General features: G+C 35.5%; 2 protein-coding genes across 2 annotated transcripts; one reads left to right on the top strand and one right to left on the bottom strand.

Moving 5' to 3' along the window:
- The first annotated feature begins 363 nt into the window (after positions 1 to 363).
- On the top strand, positions 364 to 8,461 carry LOC18050404 (aconitate hydratase, cytoplasmic). Its single transcript, XM_006447492.2, has 20 exons — positions 364 to 970; positions 1,622 to 1,726; positions 1,923 to 2,083; positions 2,161 to 2,253; positions 2,737 to 2,922; positions 3,200 to 3,361; positions 3,544 to 3,688; positions 3,778 to 3,920; positions 4,000 to 4,056; positions 4,161 to 4,240; positions 4,324 to 4,399; positions 5,091 to 5,276; positions 5,441 to 5,508; positions 5,611 to 5,729; positions 5,915 to 6,036; positions 6,282 to 6,380; positions 6,688 to 7,167; positions 7,535 to 7,633; positions 7,733 to 7,975; positions 8,178 to 8,461. The coding sequence occupies exons 1-20, from the start codon at positions 661 to 663 to the stop codon at positions 8,244 to 8,246; spliced, it is 3,003 nt and encodes a 1,000-aa protein (XP_006447555.1). The 5' UTR covers positions 364 to 660; the 3' UTR covers positions 8,247 to 8,461.
- Positions 8,462 to 16,745: 8,284 nt separating this feature from the next.
- Positions 16,746 to 17,551, bottom strand: LOC18050403. The gene has a single exon (XM_006447491.2). It carries the CDS (start codon positions 17,346 to 17,348, stop codon positions 17,001 to 17,003), a length of 348 nt encoding a protein of 115 aa, XP_006447554.1. The 5' UTR covers positions 17,349 to 17,551; the 3' UTR covers positions 16,746 to 17,000.
- Positions 17,552 to 17,712: the final 161 nt, after the last annotated feature.

The raw sequence follows: 17,712 nt of genomic DNA, 5'->3' as shown, positions 1-17,712 counted from the left end.
GTGGCAATTTTATAGGCACTTAATATCTGTCACGTTAGATTATTACTTTCTTTTTTAATAGACATTGAATTAACTCTTGATAATATATAAATTAATAAAATATTTATTAATTGAATTTTCATTATGTTATTTCATGGAAACCATATCTCGCAATCTGGATATGTTTAAATAGTTTGATTTTGATGATTTTTATTGATATTAGGCTAACAATTAAAAAGACATTATTAATCATGATTTTACCAACCATTTATCAAGTGTTGTTTGAATTTATCAATTTCAACTTCTAAATTATTTTGAATTTTCAGTTAATTATTTCAAATTAATTGCATACACAGAAAGCTAAAACTGGAGATCACCACAGAGAAGCATATTCCCAGCCAGTTCAATTTCAGCCAGCCGAGCTCTGAACGAGTACATTTAGTCGTAGAAACGGCACGCAGCCCTAGGCCACTTTTGCGCACCACACGCCCTCTCACCCTCTCTCTTTCATCTTAACATAACAGAACAGAAGACGCCATGAATTGAAAGAGCATTATTGCCATCAACCGACCAATAATCAAATCCATCTGAGACTCTGTACCAAATCCTTATCTCTTGTTTTTTGCCTTTCCGTTTTGTGTGAATGCGTGATCCAAGACATATACGTACCTCACCATCGTCATGTATATAACAACCTCCACCTCAGCAGCTTCTTCACTCCTCAGAGCTTCTTCTAGGTCACGATTCGTCTCTTCGCTATCTTCATTTAAGTCCTTACCTGCACGTTCTCTTTCTCCTTCTCCTTCTCCTTCTCCTTCATCGTTGGTCTCTCAGCGATCTCTCGGCTTCGCCTCGGCCGTTCGATCCTTCCGCTGCTCCGTCCCTCGCTGGAGCCACCGCGTTGACTGGCGCTCTCCGCTTAGTCTTCGCGCTCAGATCAGAACCGTTGCTCCTGCCATCGAACGGCTCGAACGCGCCTTTGCTACTATGGGTACTGTTTTTCACTTCCGACTTTTCTGGAGTTGTTTTGATCAGCTTAGTTAGAATGAAGTAATTCAAAAACTTTGTTAAATTGAATAAAGTTGTTAGATTTAACTATAAGTTAAGTCCGCGCTTTAGCTTCTTCAGGTCGCAATCAACTGGAAACTTGAGATTTAAATCTCATTTATTAATTAATACGCTACTTCTTATGGTCAGTAACAAAATTTTATATTCAAAATTTAGGCTTTCTTGTTTTTTTTGTTTCTGGATCTAGGTGGATTTATTGATGAATAAATTACTTTCATGTGATAGGATGATGCATATCAAAAACTAGGATGATGTTTCGGTACTTTTTCTTTTTTCAAAAAATGGAAATTTATACTTTCTGTGCTCAAATAGGATGCTTTGGAAATGGCATTTTGATCGTAAAAATCACTTTCGTCTCTTTAAGATTAAACACTCGAACAATGAAGATAAGCACTTTTTAGCTATTTAAAAGTGCTTTTACTGATGCCAAAGCAACTTGTATACACTGATAGTTATCTCTGAGAGGCTTGTCTTATATTAACATATGCCCTTGGGTTTTTTTTTTTCGGTTGCTATCTGAGCCTAGACGGTTGGATTGACTTAATTCTGTGTTTGTTTCTCTGTGTGGATTCAGCTGCTGAACATCCATTCAAGGAGATCTTGACCGCTCTTCCAAAGCCAGGAGGTGGCGAGTTTGGAAAGTTCTATAGCCTTCCTGCACTCAATGATCCAAGAATTGGTATATTCTCTACCACTTGTTATTGGAATTTAGCATGTGTTTCATATATGGTTGCCTTATGCTTTAAAATTACTTTTTGTCTTATAACTTAGCCTGGGAGTTAAAACTTTAGGGCAATAATCCAGTTGCTGTTTCTTTTTTCTGCCAAGCTTGTATTGATACCATTTATTTCTTGTTTCTTGTGAATGCTTGATAGAGAAGCTGCCATACTCTATCAGAATCCTGCTTGAATCTGCTATTCGTAATTGTGACAACTTTCAAGTTAAGAAGGAAGATATCGAGAAAATTATTGACTGGGAAAATTCTGCACCAAAGCAAGTTGAAATTCCCTTCAAGCCTGCTCGTGTATTGTTGCAGGTATATCACCGATCGAGTTTACAGAGTAGCTCTGATAAAAAATTCATCATCTTTAATCCATTCTTTTCTCTTGGCAGGATTTTACTGGAGTACCAGCCGTGGTTGACCTTGCCTGCATGCGTGATGCTATGAACAAGCTTGGCAGTGATTCCAACAAGATCAATCCTCTTGTACGTCTCCTTTTAATCTTCTGCGTCCACATTCGACATTAGTGAAGCATTCATCACTTAGCTTATGATTATTGCTGATGCAATTCTTATCATAATATGTTAAAATATTCAGATTTTAACTCTTTGAGCAGATGCCGTGCACGCTTCCCTTGGTTTTATATTGGATAAGTTTACCTCATGTTTTAATAAGCTTATTTTTTAATTTTCCTTGTTTAATGTTTTATTAGTGGTACTGTTTCTAGTTTTCTTTTTCCCGCTTTCTTCTCAAGGTAACCCTATTGTGCAGGATTAATCGTCTTGGAGAATCCTATGATTGATATCTTAGGAAAAACATAATAGTACAGTGAACTAAAGTACTCACTCTATTTTTCAAAATTTTCCAAATTTAGTTTTAATTCCCTCTTCATATATACCAAGCCTTTTCCACCACCTGCTTTCATTGGCTTCTTGCAATGCATTTAGAAAACAATTTCTCCTGTGCAGGTTCCTGTAGATCTTGTCATTGATCATTCGGTTCAGGTTGATGTAACAAGATCGGAAAATGCAGTTAAGGCAAATATGGAATTTGAATTTCAGAGGAACAAGGAGAGATTCGCTTTCCTCAAATGGGGATCTAGTGCTTTCCATAACATGCTTGTTGTTCCTCCTGGTTCTGGTATTGTGCATCAGGTAAGATAGCTTTTAAACTTAGTTTAATATTCAAACTGGAGATTTGAATCTTTTCATAATAACCTGTATTGGTATTACACACTTTCAATGACTTCTAGATGGTTCCCTTGCCGTGTGTTCTTTTGCCTCTGTTATTGATGATTGAATGAAATATCTGTTTTCATTGGTCAAAATACTTAACCTTTATTTGAGTTTATGTTGAAATATGAATTCTCTCATAGACTTTTTTTCATTTAAAGATTTTGCATGAAGTGAGTTGACATGGACTAAATTTCAGGTCAATCTTGAATATCTGGGACGGGTTGTTTTCAATACCAACGGCATGCTATACCCCGACAGTGTGGTTGGTACTGATTCTCATACAACCATGATTGATGGGTTGGGAGTTGCTGGCTGGGGTGTTGGAGGTATAGAAGCAGAGGCTGCAATGCTTGGTCAGGTAATTTTTTTGATAAATTGGTGGTCAATTTTTGTCTATTTCCAGTATTGATTCTGGATGATTTTGTTGATTCTATGCTACCAGGGTCATGTTGGATTTGACTGATGTGTATACAGCCGTGGCATCAGTATGTTGTATGTGTTGTTTTTTCGGTTCTAATTTCATATTTTCTAATATGTCAGCCTATGAGCATGGTGTTGCCTGGTGTTGTTGGGTTCAAGCTTTCTGGAAAGTTGCACAACGGGGTCACAGCTACTGACCTTGTTTTAACTGTAACGCAAATGCTTAGGAAACATGGTGTTGTTGGAAAATTTGTTGAGTTCCATGGTAAATTGACTTCGTGGGATTGAATTATAGTTGTTCTTATTTGTGTTCCTTCTGTACCATTGTTAAATACTTTTTGTGTGCCCTTTTAGGGGATGGTATGGGTGAACTTTCACTTGCTGACAGAGCTACCATTGCTAATATGTCTCCCGAGTATGGAGCAACCATGGGGTTCTTCCCTGTGGATCATGTTACTTTACAATATCTCAAATTGACTGGAAGGAGTGATGAGACAGTGAGTATATTAATTTTTTTGCGGGTAGTGATTGCAATTCTTCCCTTTAAAGCAGTTGATGACTTTTCCATAAATTCAGGTGGCAATGGTAGAAGGCTATCTTCGAGCAAATAAAATGTTTGTCGACTACAATGAGGTAATATCTCCCTCTCTCCTCCTCTCCTCTTCTCTGTTATATTATAATTTTATATTCAACAAAGCCAAATTTTCTTTTGACCTTTTCCCCTGCTCAACTTTCAGCCCCAACAAGAAAGGGTGTACTCATCATACCTAGAATTGAACCTTGCTGATGTTGAGCCTTGTATTTCGGGACCAAAGAGGTGTGCTTTATGCCTTGTGCAAATTTTTAGGCATTGATGCAATTGCTACTGTTTCTGCAAGATTTAACTGTTATTATTTGCAGACCTCATGATCGGGTTCCCTTGAAGGAAATGAAGGCAGATTGGCATTCATGTCTTGACAATAAAGTCGGCTTCAAGGTGAATCTTATGCTGTAAAGTTCTTGTCAAGTTGCAGCCCAATTAACATACTCGATGTTTGGTTTAATTGGTTTAATTGATTTAGTAACGTAGTTTATATTCTCTGATGATTTGGTTATAATTAAATATAGTAATGCTGTGTACCATCCACTGGTCTGAACCTCTTTATGATGGCCTTTTCCGCACTTCAAGCACCATAAACAAGATCATTACAATTACCTAGACCTGTGACATTGACCAGCAACAGCACTGCCTATTGCTGACAATTACTTTTCCACCGGTTTCACCATTGAGATTTTTGCTTATAGCTATTAGTTACATTTACTATAACCCTTATTATTAGCTGCTAATCCTTTGCACTATATTGCACCATGATCGGTACCCACTAACAGTGCTACAGGCCTGCATTGAGCCACATGCTTTCATTATGAATTATTTATAAAATCTCTCTCTCGCTCACTCTCCTCTCCGTGTGTTTATGAGTTTATGTTCACATGGTTTTCTGCATATGCTACTTGAGGATAATATGAAGCTCTTAACTTACAACAATCTTGATGAAGTGTGAATCTGGTTTATGTTTATAGCCACGGCATCTTGTGCTTAGAAATTTACTGTAGATCCCTGGTCAAAAAGCATGTTGGAGAGAGCCCTGCCCTTCTCAGCACTTCCTAAATGTTTTGATATGTTGCAGGGCTTTGCTGTACCTAAAGAGACACAGGAAAAAGTGGTCAAGTTTTCATTCCATGGACAGCCAGCAGAGCTTAAGCACGGGAGTGTCGTGATTGCTGCAATCACAAGTTGCACCAATACATCAAACCCCAGTGTTATGCTTGGTGCTGGTCTTGTTGCCAAAAAGGCTTGTGAACTTGGTTTGCAGGTATGCATGGTTAGATGTATTAATTTTGAAATCAAAAAGCTCCAAAAAAACGAAAGTCCTCAATCTACCCCACTTCTTTTCAACCATCATCCGTAATGATGTAAAAGCTAGTTTACTGGTCCCTTGGATTTTTGTAATGATCACATAATTAACTGCTTTTTCAGGTCAAGCCATGGGTTAAAACAAGTCTTGCCCCAGGCTCAGGAGTTGTTACTAAATATTTACTCCAGAGGTATTTCATAAGATTCGTGAAATAGTGATATTGAAGATAATTTTATTGCTTATTGCCTATGTGAATATGAGAAAGCCTTAATTTTTGGTTTCTTTGGTATAGTGGACTGCAAAAATATTTAAATGAGCAAGGATTCCATATTGTTGGATATGGATGCACAACATGTATTGGAAATTCAGGGGATCTGGATGAATCTGTTGCATCTGCTATTACTGACAATGGTACTGTTTAAATTTTTTAATTGCAAACTTTTCCATGATTAAGGGTGTATAGTTTAAATAACATTAGATTTCACTACTGTGGATCTGTTATGTTAATTTTTTTAGCAATTATCTTGTTTTCCTTTGATAGTTATCGTGTTTATTTTCAACTTGTATATCTAATTCAGTGCTTTTCTTTCATGCAGACATTGTGGCAGCAGCTGTGCTTTCTGGAAACAGGAATTTTGAGGGTCGTGTTCATCCCTTGACAAGAGCTAATTACCTTGCTTCTCCTCCTTTAGTTGTGGCATATGCCCTTGCTGGCACGGTATGTAATTTTAATCGATCATGGAGTCTAAACTTTTTCGATATTGGGAACAGTTCATGCAGTTACTGCAAAAAATGTGAAAATGTACCATTTTAAAGAACTCAAAAAGATTGCTAAAGCTACAACTGTTTAAATTTTTAGACACGTGAGTACTAATAGTTGCAATAATCCTTCATGTATATACATTTATATGATATGAGTCATTTTCTCCTATAATTTCAATGAGTAACATGTATCTGTTTCAGGTTGACATAGATTTTGATAAGGAGCCGATTGGAACAACCAAGGATGGTAAGAGTGTTTATTTCAAGGATATCTGGCCGACTACAGAAGAAATTGCAGAGGTAAGCAATGTTGAGTTTGGAAACTTTATGACAAGGTCCAAAGTTTTGGCTTAAGCACAGCCGGATCTCTAAAGGTTTGACAGCTAGTCCTTTTTGTCACAGCAAAGTATTTTGTCACAGCAAAGTAGCAAGGTCCCATGATGTGACAAAAGCAAATAAAACCTTGGGGACTAAGTTTTATTAAAGTCAAATACAACACAAGGGTTCTTGAAATGAATTTCTCCTCAAATTGCATATTATGTGATAAAGTGATATAATTTTTAACTACCAGCTTGAAATTATTTAACTTTGGTTGCATAATTTTTAGGTTGTTCAATCCAGTGTGTTGCCAGACATGTTCAAAAGTACCTATGAGGCTATCACAAAGGGAAATCCCACTTGGAATCAGTTATCTGTACCAGCTAGTAAACTCTATTCTTGGGACCCTAACTCAACCTACATTCATGAACCTCCTTACTTCAAGGACATGACTATGGATCCTCCTGGAGCCCATGGAGTTAAGGATGCCTACTGCTTGCTGAACTTTGGTGACAGTATCACTACAGATCACATTTCTCCGGCAGGAAGTATCCACAAAGACAGTCCCACTGCAAAGTACCTGCTAGAGCGTGGTGTGGAACGCAGGGACTTCAATTCTTATGGTAGTCGTCGTGGCAATGATGAAGTGATGGCTAGAGGAACTTTTGCAAATATCCGTCTTGTTAACAAGCTCTTGAATGGGGAAGTGGGTCCAAAGACGGTCCATGTTCCAACAGGGGAGAAACTCTCTGTGTTTGATGCAGCAATGGTGAGTTCCTCAGTATTAAATCCTGGCATAGTATTTCTTCGTGACAATATTTTGTTTCTTGCTTCCTCATTTTAGGAACTTTTTGACTACTATGAATCCTGACTTGACTTGGTTACTCTCTGTGTGGCAACCATGCCCTTGAGATTTAGCAATGCCCATCATAAACAGCTTGACCCAGAATTCCTCGTATTATGCAACATCACATCCTTCTATAATACCAAACTCTATTATGTATGTCTTAGAGAAGTGTTATTATGCATCAGATGTTATTTTCCAGTATTTTTGGAGAATGTCTAATGTTCAACATCATTGTCTGTACCCACGTTTATAGTTAATTTCTAAATTTCTGAGTAATCTTCTATTTCAGAAATACAAGAGTGCTGGTCATGGTACAATTATCTTGGCTGGAGCTGAATATGGAAGTGGAAGTTCCCGTGATTGGGCTGCCAAGGGTCCAATGTTGTTGGTAAGTCTCTTTATTTGGCCATTTGAGTAAGCCCTTCATTTACCTTGCTGTGGTTGGCCACATTTTGTCCTCTTGAGAGTAAATTTTTGTATGTTACAGGGAGTTAAAGCAGTGATCGCCAAAAGTTTTGAAAGAATTCATCGCAGTAATTTGGTTGGAATGGGTATCATTCCTCTCTGTTTCAAGGCTGGTGAGGATGCAGACTCATTGGGTTTGACTGGTCATGAGAGATTTAGTATTGATCTCCCAAGTAAGATCAGTGAAATAAGACCTGGCCAAGATGTGACTGTCACCACTGACAGTGGAAAATCCTTTACCTGCACAGTCCGTTTCGACACAGAGGTACTTCCAATTAAGTTCCCTGTCTAAATTTGAAATATTTCATTTATTATTGCTTTTGAATATGGGGGCAAAGGGTAAATCAGGCTGTCAATGGCGTTAAGCAAGAAGATGTGTTGATATTGTATGACTGTGATTTTGGGTCCACGATGTTTGAAGTTTCCTAATGCTTTCCATTGTTTTTAATTTCAAATTGGATTTGCAGGTAGAATTGGCTTACTTTGATCATGGAGGCATCCTTCCGTTTGTCATTCGCAACCTGATTAAGCAGTAAATAACTGCATCATTTCTACTAGGCGGACTTGCTTCATCCAAAGAAACTTACGGTTGTAAAATGTGAGAGTTGAATAAAGTTCAAATAATGTAAGAAAGATCCCTTTGATGGGACTTGAGTCTTTTTTTCTGGGAACAATTCAAAAGGTCGAGATCTTTGTTCTGTGAACGAAGAATTATTTTCATTAATACAATTCTTTTCCTGTTTGATGATTACCTCCTAGCTTCTAAATGATTTTTCTTTTGGATGCGAAAGTAAAGCTTTCATTGATATAAATCAGAAAATAACATCAAAGTTTCAGTTGGGATTCTCCCCAGCCATACAACAGGAGTATCATAATCTAGAGCTATTTTCGCTAGAGCATGGACAGTAGTATTGCAACCTCTCGGAACTTGTTGGATTTGTGCCCCATTTAAGCTCTTTAAGCTAGCTTGAATTGTGGCTATCGTCCAAAATATTGCCGTCTTGATCCCCTTTTTATTGCAAGAGAGATTAACTATTTCTTTCGAATCTAATTCCATGATTATTGGCAGAAACTTAGCACTTTGAGCTACGTGAATGCTGAAACTTACTGCTTCAGCTTACATGCAAGCCAATTCCTTTGATAAGGAACCCTTTGAACTGCTGTTGCTACAACCTTGCCCCTAGAGTTTCAAATAACCACTCCCAGCACTGTTGTTAGATTTCAAGATCTGATGGCAGCATCAACATTCACCTTATACCACCCATTTGGAGGAGGTAACCATGCTTTTTGGTTGCTGCTCTGATGCTTAGAAATTGTTTGATCAGTTGAAATTTTAATTTTTTGATATAAATCCACAACTGCTACGACCCTTACCACTGATAATTGAGAATCTTCTTTTTAACCTTTGAAGATGAGAAAATTCCTTGAATACCAAATCGGCCAACACAAAGCAATTATCAATTCCATCTCTTTCTTGCTTCTATTTGTTGCCAACTCTTGAAGGGCACTTAACATATTCTGTCTGGCCAGCAACTTGATGTTCTAATGAAATTAAGTCAATTTCCAAACCTTTTGAGCATGCTTGCATCGCATTAAGGCATGCAAAATGCCTTCACTCTCACTTTGACATCTGCAACACATTGGTTCCTTAATGACCCTTCTTTTCCAAAGACTATGGGTTGTAGGCAGCAAGTTTTGAGCTACTCGCCACATAAACACTTTGATCCTTTCTAGGATCTCCTTAGACCAAATAACCTCCCAATGAGTTTTGAATTTGTTTGAGCTGCTAGCCATGTATGCAAATTTTAGCTTTAGAGCTATTTGGTACCCACTCTTTACTGAGCAGTTACCATGCTTGTCAAAATGCCATATTATTTTATCCATTTGTGGGGATCTTGGGAGAGGAATTCTTAGAAACCTTGTGACATCCTCTTCTATAAAATTATGAACAATCACATCCTCCTTCCATTGTTGATTGTTAATCAAGTCAGTTACAATAGAATTTGAGGGCAAAGTCTAAGGGGAAAATTAATTTAAAGTCTCATGTCTTAAAACCCAGTTACTTTTATAAACATACACCTGCTCTCCACTACCAATTCTCCATCTTGAACCTTTATGAAGAATTTGCCTATCTCATAAAATGCTTCTCCACACAAAATATGAATTTGAGCTTACTTTTGCTATGAATTTGAGCTTACTTTTGCTTCCATAAAGCTAGAATTCTTAAAATACATGGCTTTTAAATTTTATGTCATCAAAGTTGGTGGACTTTGCAATTAAGGCTTGTTTTAAGCTAGAAAAATCTCTAAAAACCAAGCCTCCTCTTGTTTTGGCATGGCACAATCTCTGCCATCTTTCCTAGTGAATGCTTCTGTGATTCTCTAAAGAACCCCACTAGAGTCTAGTTATAGCTTTTTGAATGTCTTCGCAGATGCTTTGAGCCACTTTGAAAACACTCATCGCATATGCAAGCACTGCTTGAGGTACAACTTTGATAAGCACTTTCTTTCCCCCATAAGAAAAGAATTTGCTTTGCCAGCTCGTCAACTTGTTGAGAACTCTTAGCTTGACATCATTAAAGAAATTGATATTCTTCCTTCCCACCATGGATGGCAAGCCAATATACTTCTCATGTCTTGAAACAACATTCGAATTAAATATGCTTTTAATCTCATCCATCTGTCTATGATTTTTGTTGTTGCTAAAGAGCATTGAAGACTTCTCGTAGTCGAAAATCTAACCTGAAGCAACAATATAAACATTGAAAGCCTTTTTTAAGTTTTTGCAATCTGCAGTGGAAGCTCTCGGGAAAACCAAGTTGTCGTCTACAAACAAAAGATGAGAAACAAAGCTTTGCTGAACTTCAATCCATGAATTAGCTTTTTCTTTTTTTCTTGTATGAGTAGGTTTGAGAAGACCTCTACACAAATGATAAAGAGATATGGTGATAATAGGTACCATTGTCTTAATCCTCTTTGTGGATAGATTAGACCTTTAGCCACTTCATTGATCAGCACTAAAAAACTTGTTGTGGATATGCATTTCATAATTAGGTTCTCCCAATTTGAAGAGAAACCTAGTTGCTGCATTGCATTTTTAAAAAGTTTTACTTAATTCTATCATAATCTTTGCTATTGTCTAGTTTGAGTACTACCAACCTATTTCATTTTTCCCTTCTTTGTCTCATTTTGTTAAAACATTCATATCCTATAATTACATAATCAATGATTAACCTATTTGGGATAAAGGCATTTTGGATTGGAGAGATAATATCAATCAAAATTTGTTTCAATTTGTTTGCCAATGTTTTTGCCACAACCCTATAGATACCATTACAAAGAATAATTGTTCTAAAGTCAATCACCTTTATAGGGTTATGCATTTTTTGAATCAAGGCAATATAAGTGTGATTTACGAGTGCTATACTATCTCCCTCATTAGAATATTCAAGCATGTGTTGATCACTCCTTCCTTGATCGGGCTCCAATGCTTCTAAAAAATGATTGCTGGAAGACCATCTGAACCTGGTGCTTCAGTGGAGGGCACATATGAGCAAGAGCTTCTGAAACATACTCTTCAGTAAACTTCTTATCTGAATAACTATTCATTTCCCTTGTTACTCGTTTTGGCAAGTCTACTAAGGCTGCATTCAAATAGGCTAGGGATGGATTGGTTGAAGTAAAGATGTTTGTAAAATATTCATTAAACAATCTTTCCACATTATTGTGCAAATTTTATTATACTCACAAGCACACGAATGTATTTTAGCATAGACTTATAGTGACGAATGTTGATCCCACGAGAAGATAAATTTATTTATCCTTAAGGTTAATTTTCTACGTGTGTTTGTGAATTGACTGGAGATGATTTTTGAGAAATACTAAGATTTAAAATAAAAATTGCGGGAATAAATTGATGATGAAAATAATAATAAAACACTTGAGTCTCTAAATTCACAATCAACACTTCACCATGGGTTTAATATTCATTTTTAGTTTCGATTAATTTATGAGGGGATATTTCCACTCTTCATAAACATTATTCTAATAAATATGATATCAAGCGCTCAGTATACCAAAGAGTAACAATCTTCCGCTTTGTGTCAGACGATAATAATCTTTCCATCGACATTGTAGCAAGACCATCTACTAAATAACTTAGATGTACTCTCTGTCAACATTGAATCAAGATGATCTACAAATACTAAAGGGGAGTCTCTTTCTAATAAATATAGTGTAGAGTGCTCATTGTGTCAAACAATAATAAATTTTCACTAAGAAGCTGGTGTACCATGTAAAATCTAGACAAGATATACTGTCTGTCAACAATGAGTCAAAACAACCACATAAATTAGAGAAGAAAATAAAATAAACTTACCAAATTAAGCTCATAGATCATGTTGAGGCTCTATTTTCAACCCAAGATAGAAATAAATTAGCCACTCATATTTAAATTTAGGGTAGAATGATAATTTTATTAAAATACATTGAAAGTACAAGATGGAGAGAGAATTACAGAAAATGTGGCTCAAATTTAGATTTAGAACTGTCAAATTAGAGGGACGAGCCCCTATTTATAGATGAGTTGGACTATTGGCACACCTCTAACATTCTTTTTAAACCCCTTTTCTCTACATATTCTTCTTAATTCCTAAAAACCCTCGTTTGTTGTACTTTCTTAATAAACCCTTGCATCGATACTTAAAAAAAAAATTTGTTAGGCGCTCTCTATCACCCTTCTCCCATTCCAAATCACTTTCAATCTCTTATTGATTATAACATTCATGAATTTATGATTTTTATCTCTATCTGTCTTTGTTTTTCTTAGTAGGTAATAACCTTAATATATACATAAAGACATATATGCGAATTAAAAAAAAAAAATTGGCCTAAGTAAACAAACTTCACAAAATTATTTTTCCTACAAAAATTTTGTTATATTTAGATCAAATTCTTATTCTATGACAATTCATTGTTTTTTCAAATTTTATAGATTTAATGAGTTTATAATAGAGAAAAAAAATAAGAAAACATAGGTGGGTTTAATTAGATAAATTTTATTTTTAATATAATTTAAATATAAAGGGTAAATTTGTAAATAAAAATAAGAGGGGTTTCATAAGAGATATAGAGGGGTGCCAATAGAGTCACTCTTTATAGATACAATAAGTAAAACATGCCATTGAATGAAAATAATTTGGACGCTCAGAATTGCACCATGTGGTAAGATCTGGTTGGTTAAAATATATCATTAGGTCTAATAACATGCTACCATATTATTGGTTAACGCTACATCAATATTTTTCGATCCAATAGAATACTACCAAATCATCGGTTAACGTCACATCATCAGTCAACACCACATTAACATTTTTCGGTCCAGTAAGATGCCGCCACATCATCTAGTCAATGTGACATCAGTTGGGCAATGCCACATCAGTTGGTCAATGTCACGTCAGTTGCGCTCCACCAAAACTCTAAACTTATGATTTTACCCTTTATGCCCTTTCTAAAGTTTTCAGCTGTTTTGAGCTAAAAAATACTATTTGTTTTGTTGTTTGACTTTTCGTTAATTGTGAAATGATTAAAATATCCCTAAAATACTCAAATTATAACAAAACGCACCCAATTAAAGTTTAAATGGCTTAAATACATAAAAGTAGAAATGTTAGTGAGGTTTGGAATGCAAAATGATGATTTTACTCTTTGTAAATATGCATTCTCCAGCATTCAGCACACATCCTCTACTTCTTCATTTCAGTTTCCATGTTCGTCTTCAAGCCTTGATATTCTGTTATTCCTCTTTCTCGTTGAAGCTTTTGCATGGAAGACTTTAGTGTTTTTATCCCCTTCTCTCAACTAATCAACCTTTGATCTTTCCTTCCAATAAATTTCTTTATCTAACAAAATGTTGTCAATATGCCTTTTTATTCTTTTGATTTCATCTCCACTTTCATAATGGTTGTATTCTTATTTGATTGTCTTCAACTTCTCCTTAAGCTGTTTCAATTTGTTTTGTCTACCTTTAAAGTCGTCATTGCTCCATAGCTTAAGCTTAGCTAAAGACTCTTTTGATTTTTTCTGAAACAGATCAATAGGATTTCCTCTATTCTAGCTACTAGTATTCTTCTCGTTTGACAATCTCTCTACATGTCTCAAATGGGCTCTACAAATCTTTATCGTGAGCTTTGTGAAAAGTTCTCCTTATATACCTTAAGGAGATATAACAAAAACCAAGCAGAACTCAGTTCTTCTTCTTATTTTCTTGTTTACTATTTATTTATGGGAATATATTTGATGGTTAAAACAATTTTATTACTGTTTTATTACAAATTATGAACTGAATTTGATTGTGGTTGAATGATAAACAATCTTAATGGATGTTTGACTAATATATGTGTGTTGTTCTGTATTTGCTATAGTATTTTGTCTTAATTTTTCTTCTTGCAGTTCCCTATTTCGGCTGACCACTCATTTAGTGGAAAGTAGCTAAGAAAGAGCCTAAAAAAAGTCGGACTTAGTGGATCAAATTAAGACAATACTTGATTTTTTATTAGGTTTCCCAAACTGAGTAAATCTCAATTTGAATAAGGTAATGTTTGATCTAAAACTAATGAAGAACTAGATATAAGGATTCACCTTGTAAGATAAGTGGAACCTAGAATGCATAATGATATATCTAATGTTAGTATAACAATTGGTCACAGTTAAGTTGCATTTAGGTATAAGATATCCAATAGGCAACAGCTGATGATGCATAAGGGATTCTGCCCAGTGCTGTAGTAGATTATATAGAAACAGAGTTTTAATTATAAATCAACATTATTAAGTGAGTTTAATCACTCAACTACTTTATTCCCATTGGTTACATCCTTGTATTTGACATGAGAATTTTCTTAATTGCATTTTAGTTATTGCATTTTTACTTTAATTAGTTCATTAGTTTTATAAATTGTCTTATTTTAATTAGAGCAAAATTACACTGTTAAGATTGTTGTAGCAAGTCTGATAACATCAATCTCTGTGGAGACGATTTGAATATTCATCAGTATATTTTTTATTGTGTACACTTGCATATTGACCCCTATAACAAGAGAAATTACAAAGAGTCTTCAACTACTCCTCGAGGGTAAAGAACTATTCATACCCGGGTCCATCTGGATCTAGTTTAATCCATCTTCTACCTCCCACTCCATTGGATCATGTCATTTCTCCCTTGTTGTGATTGGAATCAATTATGTGTTTGCTTAAGCTAGACCTTTTACATTTGGTTAACTAGACTCTATGCCCTACCTATCTTTCCCTCTACTTTGTTTTAGATGTTCAACCATGGTAGACCATAGGCTAATTTATCTTTTGACTGAGACTTGTAATGAACACACTCCCTATATTGATGACCAATGAGCCCACAATAGAAGCAAAAATTAGGGAGCTTTTCGTAATACACAAGCATTGGGATGTTTTCTTTTTTGGTACTTTCTTCGCCTGCCTCATTCTCTTTCTCCATCTATTCCAGAACTACAATCTACTTTAATGGCTTTGTGATATCTATTGAAATCCTTATCCTCAAAATTTGCCTATGCATTCCCTTGATGTATCAGTTTCAACTACTTCTACTTTTCTAATTGCTTCACCCAATTCTGCAATTGTCTCTTTTTCCATACACATAATGAGAACATCGTGTAATTGTACCCAAAAAGATACATGGCTGAAATTTTGCTTCTTGACATCTCAAATCCCATAAGGTTCAGTAAGCACTATAAGCGCTATATCAAAATGCAATGGTCCACCCACTAAAATTATTCTTTTATCATCATTTGACCCAAACTTAAACATGAAGACATTATCTTCAAGGTTTTCAATTTTGACTTCCCGACCTGTTCTGCACACTTGTTGCATTGTTGTCCTTAATCTTTTTATCTTGACTTCTGTTGAGAGAAGGATTTTCCCCACCTAGCAGCCTGTTAATATTTTTTTCCCCTTAGTTTTCATCCTACTCTTGAAAGTTACTTTTCCTCCTTCTTTACTTAGACGAATGGCTCTACACCGCTTAATTAGCTCATCTGTGTCCATTTGTTTACTTTAACCAGCAAAGCTCAATAAATGTGATTTAGTTGTTAGTTACCAACCACTATAAAGATCTTCTACCCGAGAGCTCCTACTAATGCAATGAAACTACAATACTAACATTGAGAGCATTAATACTTAGAATATCAATAAAACACTCACAAAAGAGTCTAAAGTAGAGTCATGACAACTCTATTCACCCTCTCATCCTTTTAGTTTTTAGAGAAAACCTCAGGAGAGAAGTAATCTCGTTATCTAGCTTCTAAATGCTTGAATATGCCTTTCACAAGCTTTATTGCTTCATTGCCTTTGTATGTTATTTTTACCCTTTCTTTTAATTTTTTAATTTTTTTTTCTTTTGAGGAAAATCAATGAAAGTAAATGAGAGACAAAGAGCATATCAAGACTTGCTCAATAGTTGATCTTTGATAAAAATGAAAATTAAAAAACGAAAAGTTCATAAGCCAGTCAAATTGTCCATCTCCATGGTGGTTTTGCAATATCACTAGGATATTAAGTTGAGTATTCCGTCAATGATTAATTAACCCATGCGAGTACAGGGGTCGACTACCATCAAACTAGCATCTCAAAATACAAACGAAATTCGATGTGGGATTTGTCCACTCTTTATTTAAATATTCTGTTCCAATAAAATACATTCTTTTTCGCTCCTGTTCTTTACATTGTTAACAACCAACACCTTAATTTAATTCTAGCGCTCAAGATATCAAGTTTTCAACGGTACCTTTTTCTTTTTCTTTTTCTTTTTTTACTAATGTCTCTCCTCTTTCGAGCTTTAATTTCTTTCTATGGTTGCTTGGATTATTAATTAAACTTCCTAGCTATTTGTGAAGAAAAAAAAAATCTAGAAATGCGCTATTTCATTAGCTTTGAGATTTCCTTTTCCTTTTTTTTCCCCAAAAAAAAAGTTAATACGAACAAATTTGTAGTTGAAGTTAGGTTGTTATGGTCCTGTGGAGACCAGCCACCACAAACAAGATAACATTAACATCAAAACAAAACATGCTTTGAGAAACTATTAAAGGGATTAGGCAATAAAATCAAAATATCTACAGAAAATGAGAAAAAAAAAAAAACCATATCCAAACTCACACTGCTACCCAGTTGATGATATAAGGACATGCATCGTTCCACATAATTCACTAACAAGATTTTTTTTTTCTCTCTCTTTTTTAAGGGTTGTAAGAAATTATTACATTTTCATCAATGATCCTCAGGAATGCTTTCCAAAGCTGGCCTCCAACTGCTACTGCTGCGCCCGTAGTTATTATCATTTGTTCCAACTTCATAGATCCTTGTGCCCCTCAACTTCATGGCAGCCACCAATTTCTCCACAGAAGATTCCTTCAAATAATTGTCACCCTTATTACTGTTCATAATTTGCTCCAATTCTTCTCGCGTCATCACAACTTTAATCCTCACAACCCTTCTCTTCTCCTCTTCATTTGGCGGCGTAAATGTTCCCATTCTTTTCAACCCATCAACTCCTCTACCTCGCCCTTGTTCTTCATTTTTCCCTGCGGCTGTATCCCTTCTCAAGCAATTTCCCATGTTGGATTCAAGATTGAAAGTGGACAAAATAAATGTATAAAGAGAGTGGGAGCTGGGAGAAAGAAAATGGAGCAAGCATCGGTTATGGTATAAAGAGAATCATCATTTGTAGAGATCACATTCACATGAACACAACCGACTATTACGCCGTGTATATATGAACATAAGGAAAATGATTCTTTTGCCATAGACTAATTAATTAGTAACAGCTAATGCTCATATATTATACTTTTGAGTTTTGACTGTACCCTTTTGTTTTTTCAGCCTTTAGCGTTATTCTAGAGTGTGACAAAAGCATTTGTTAGAAACTTAGGTCCACTATTAGCATAATTATAATATGAAATGACGTGACTTCGGATAACAT

The sequence above is a fragment of the Citrus clementina genome, unplaced genomic scaffold (assembly GCF_000493195.1).
Source record: "Citrus clementina cultivar Clemenules unplaced genomic scaffold, Citrus_clementina_v1.0 scaffold_2, whole genome shotgun sequence".
Taxonomy (NCBI): domain Eukaryota; kingdom Viridiplantae; phylum Streptophyta; class Magnoliopsida; order Sapindales; family Rutaceae; genus Citrus; species Citrus x clementina.
The sequence above is the reverse complement of the archived record's forward strand: the minus strand, read 5'-3'. Positions and strand labels throughout refer to the sequence as shown.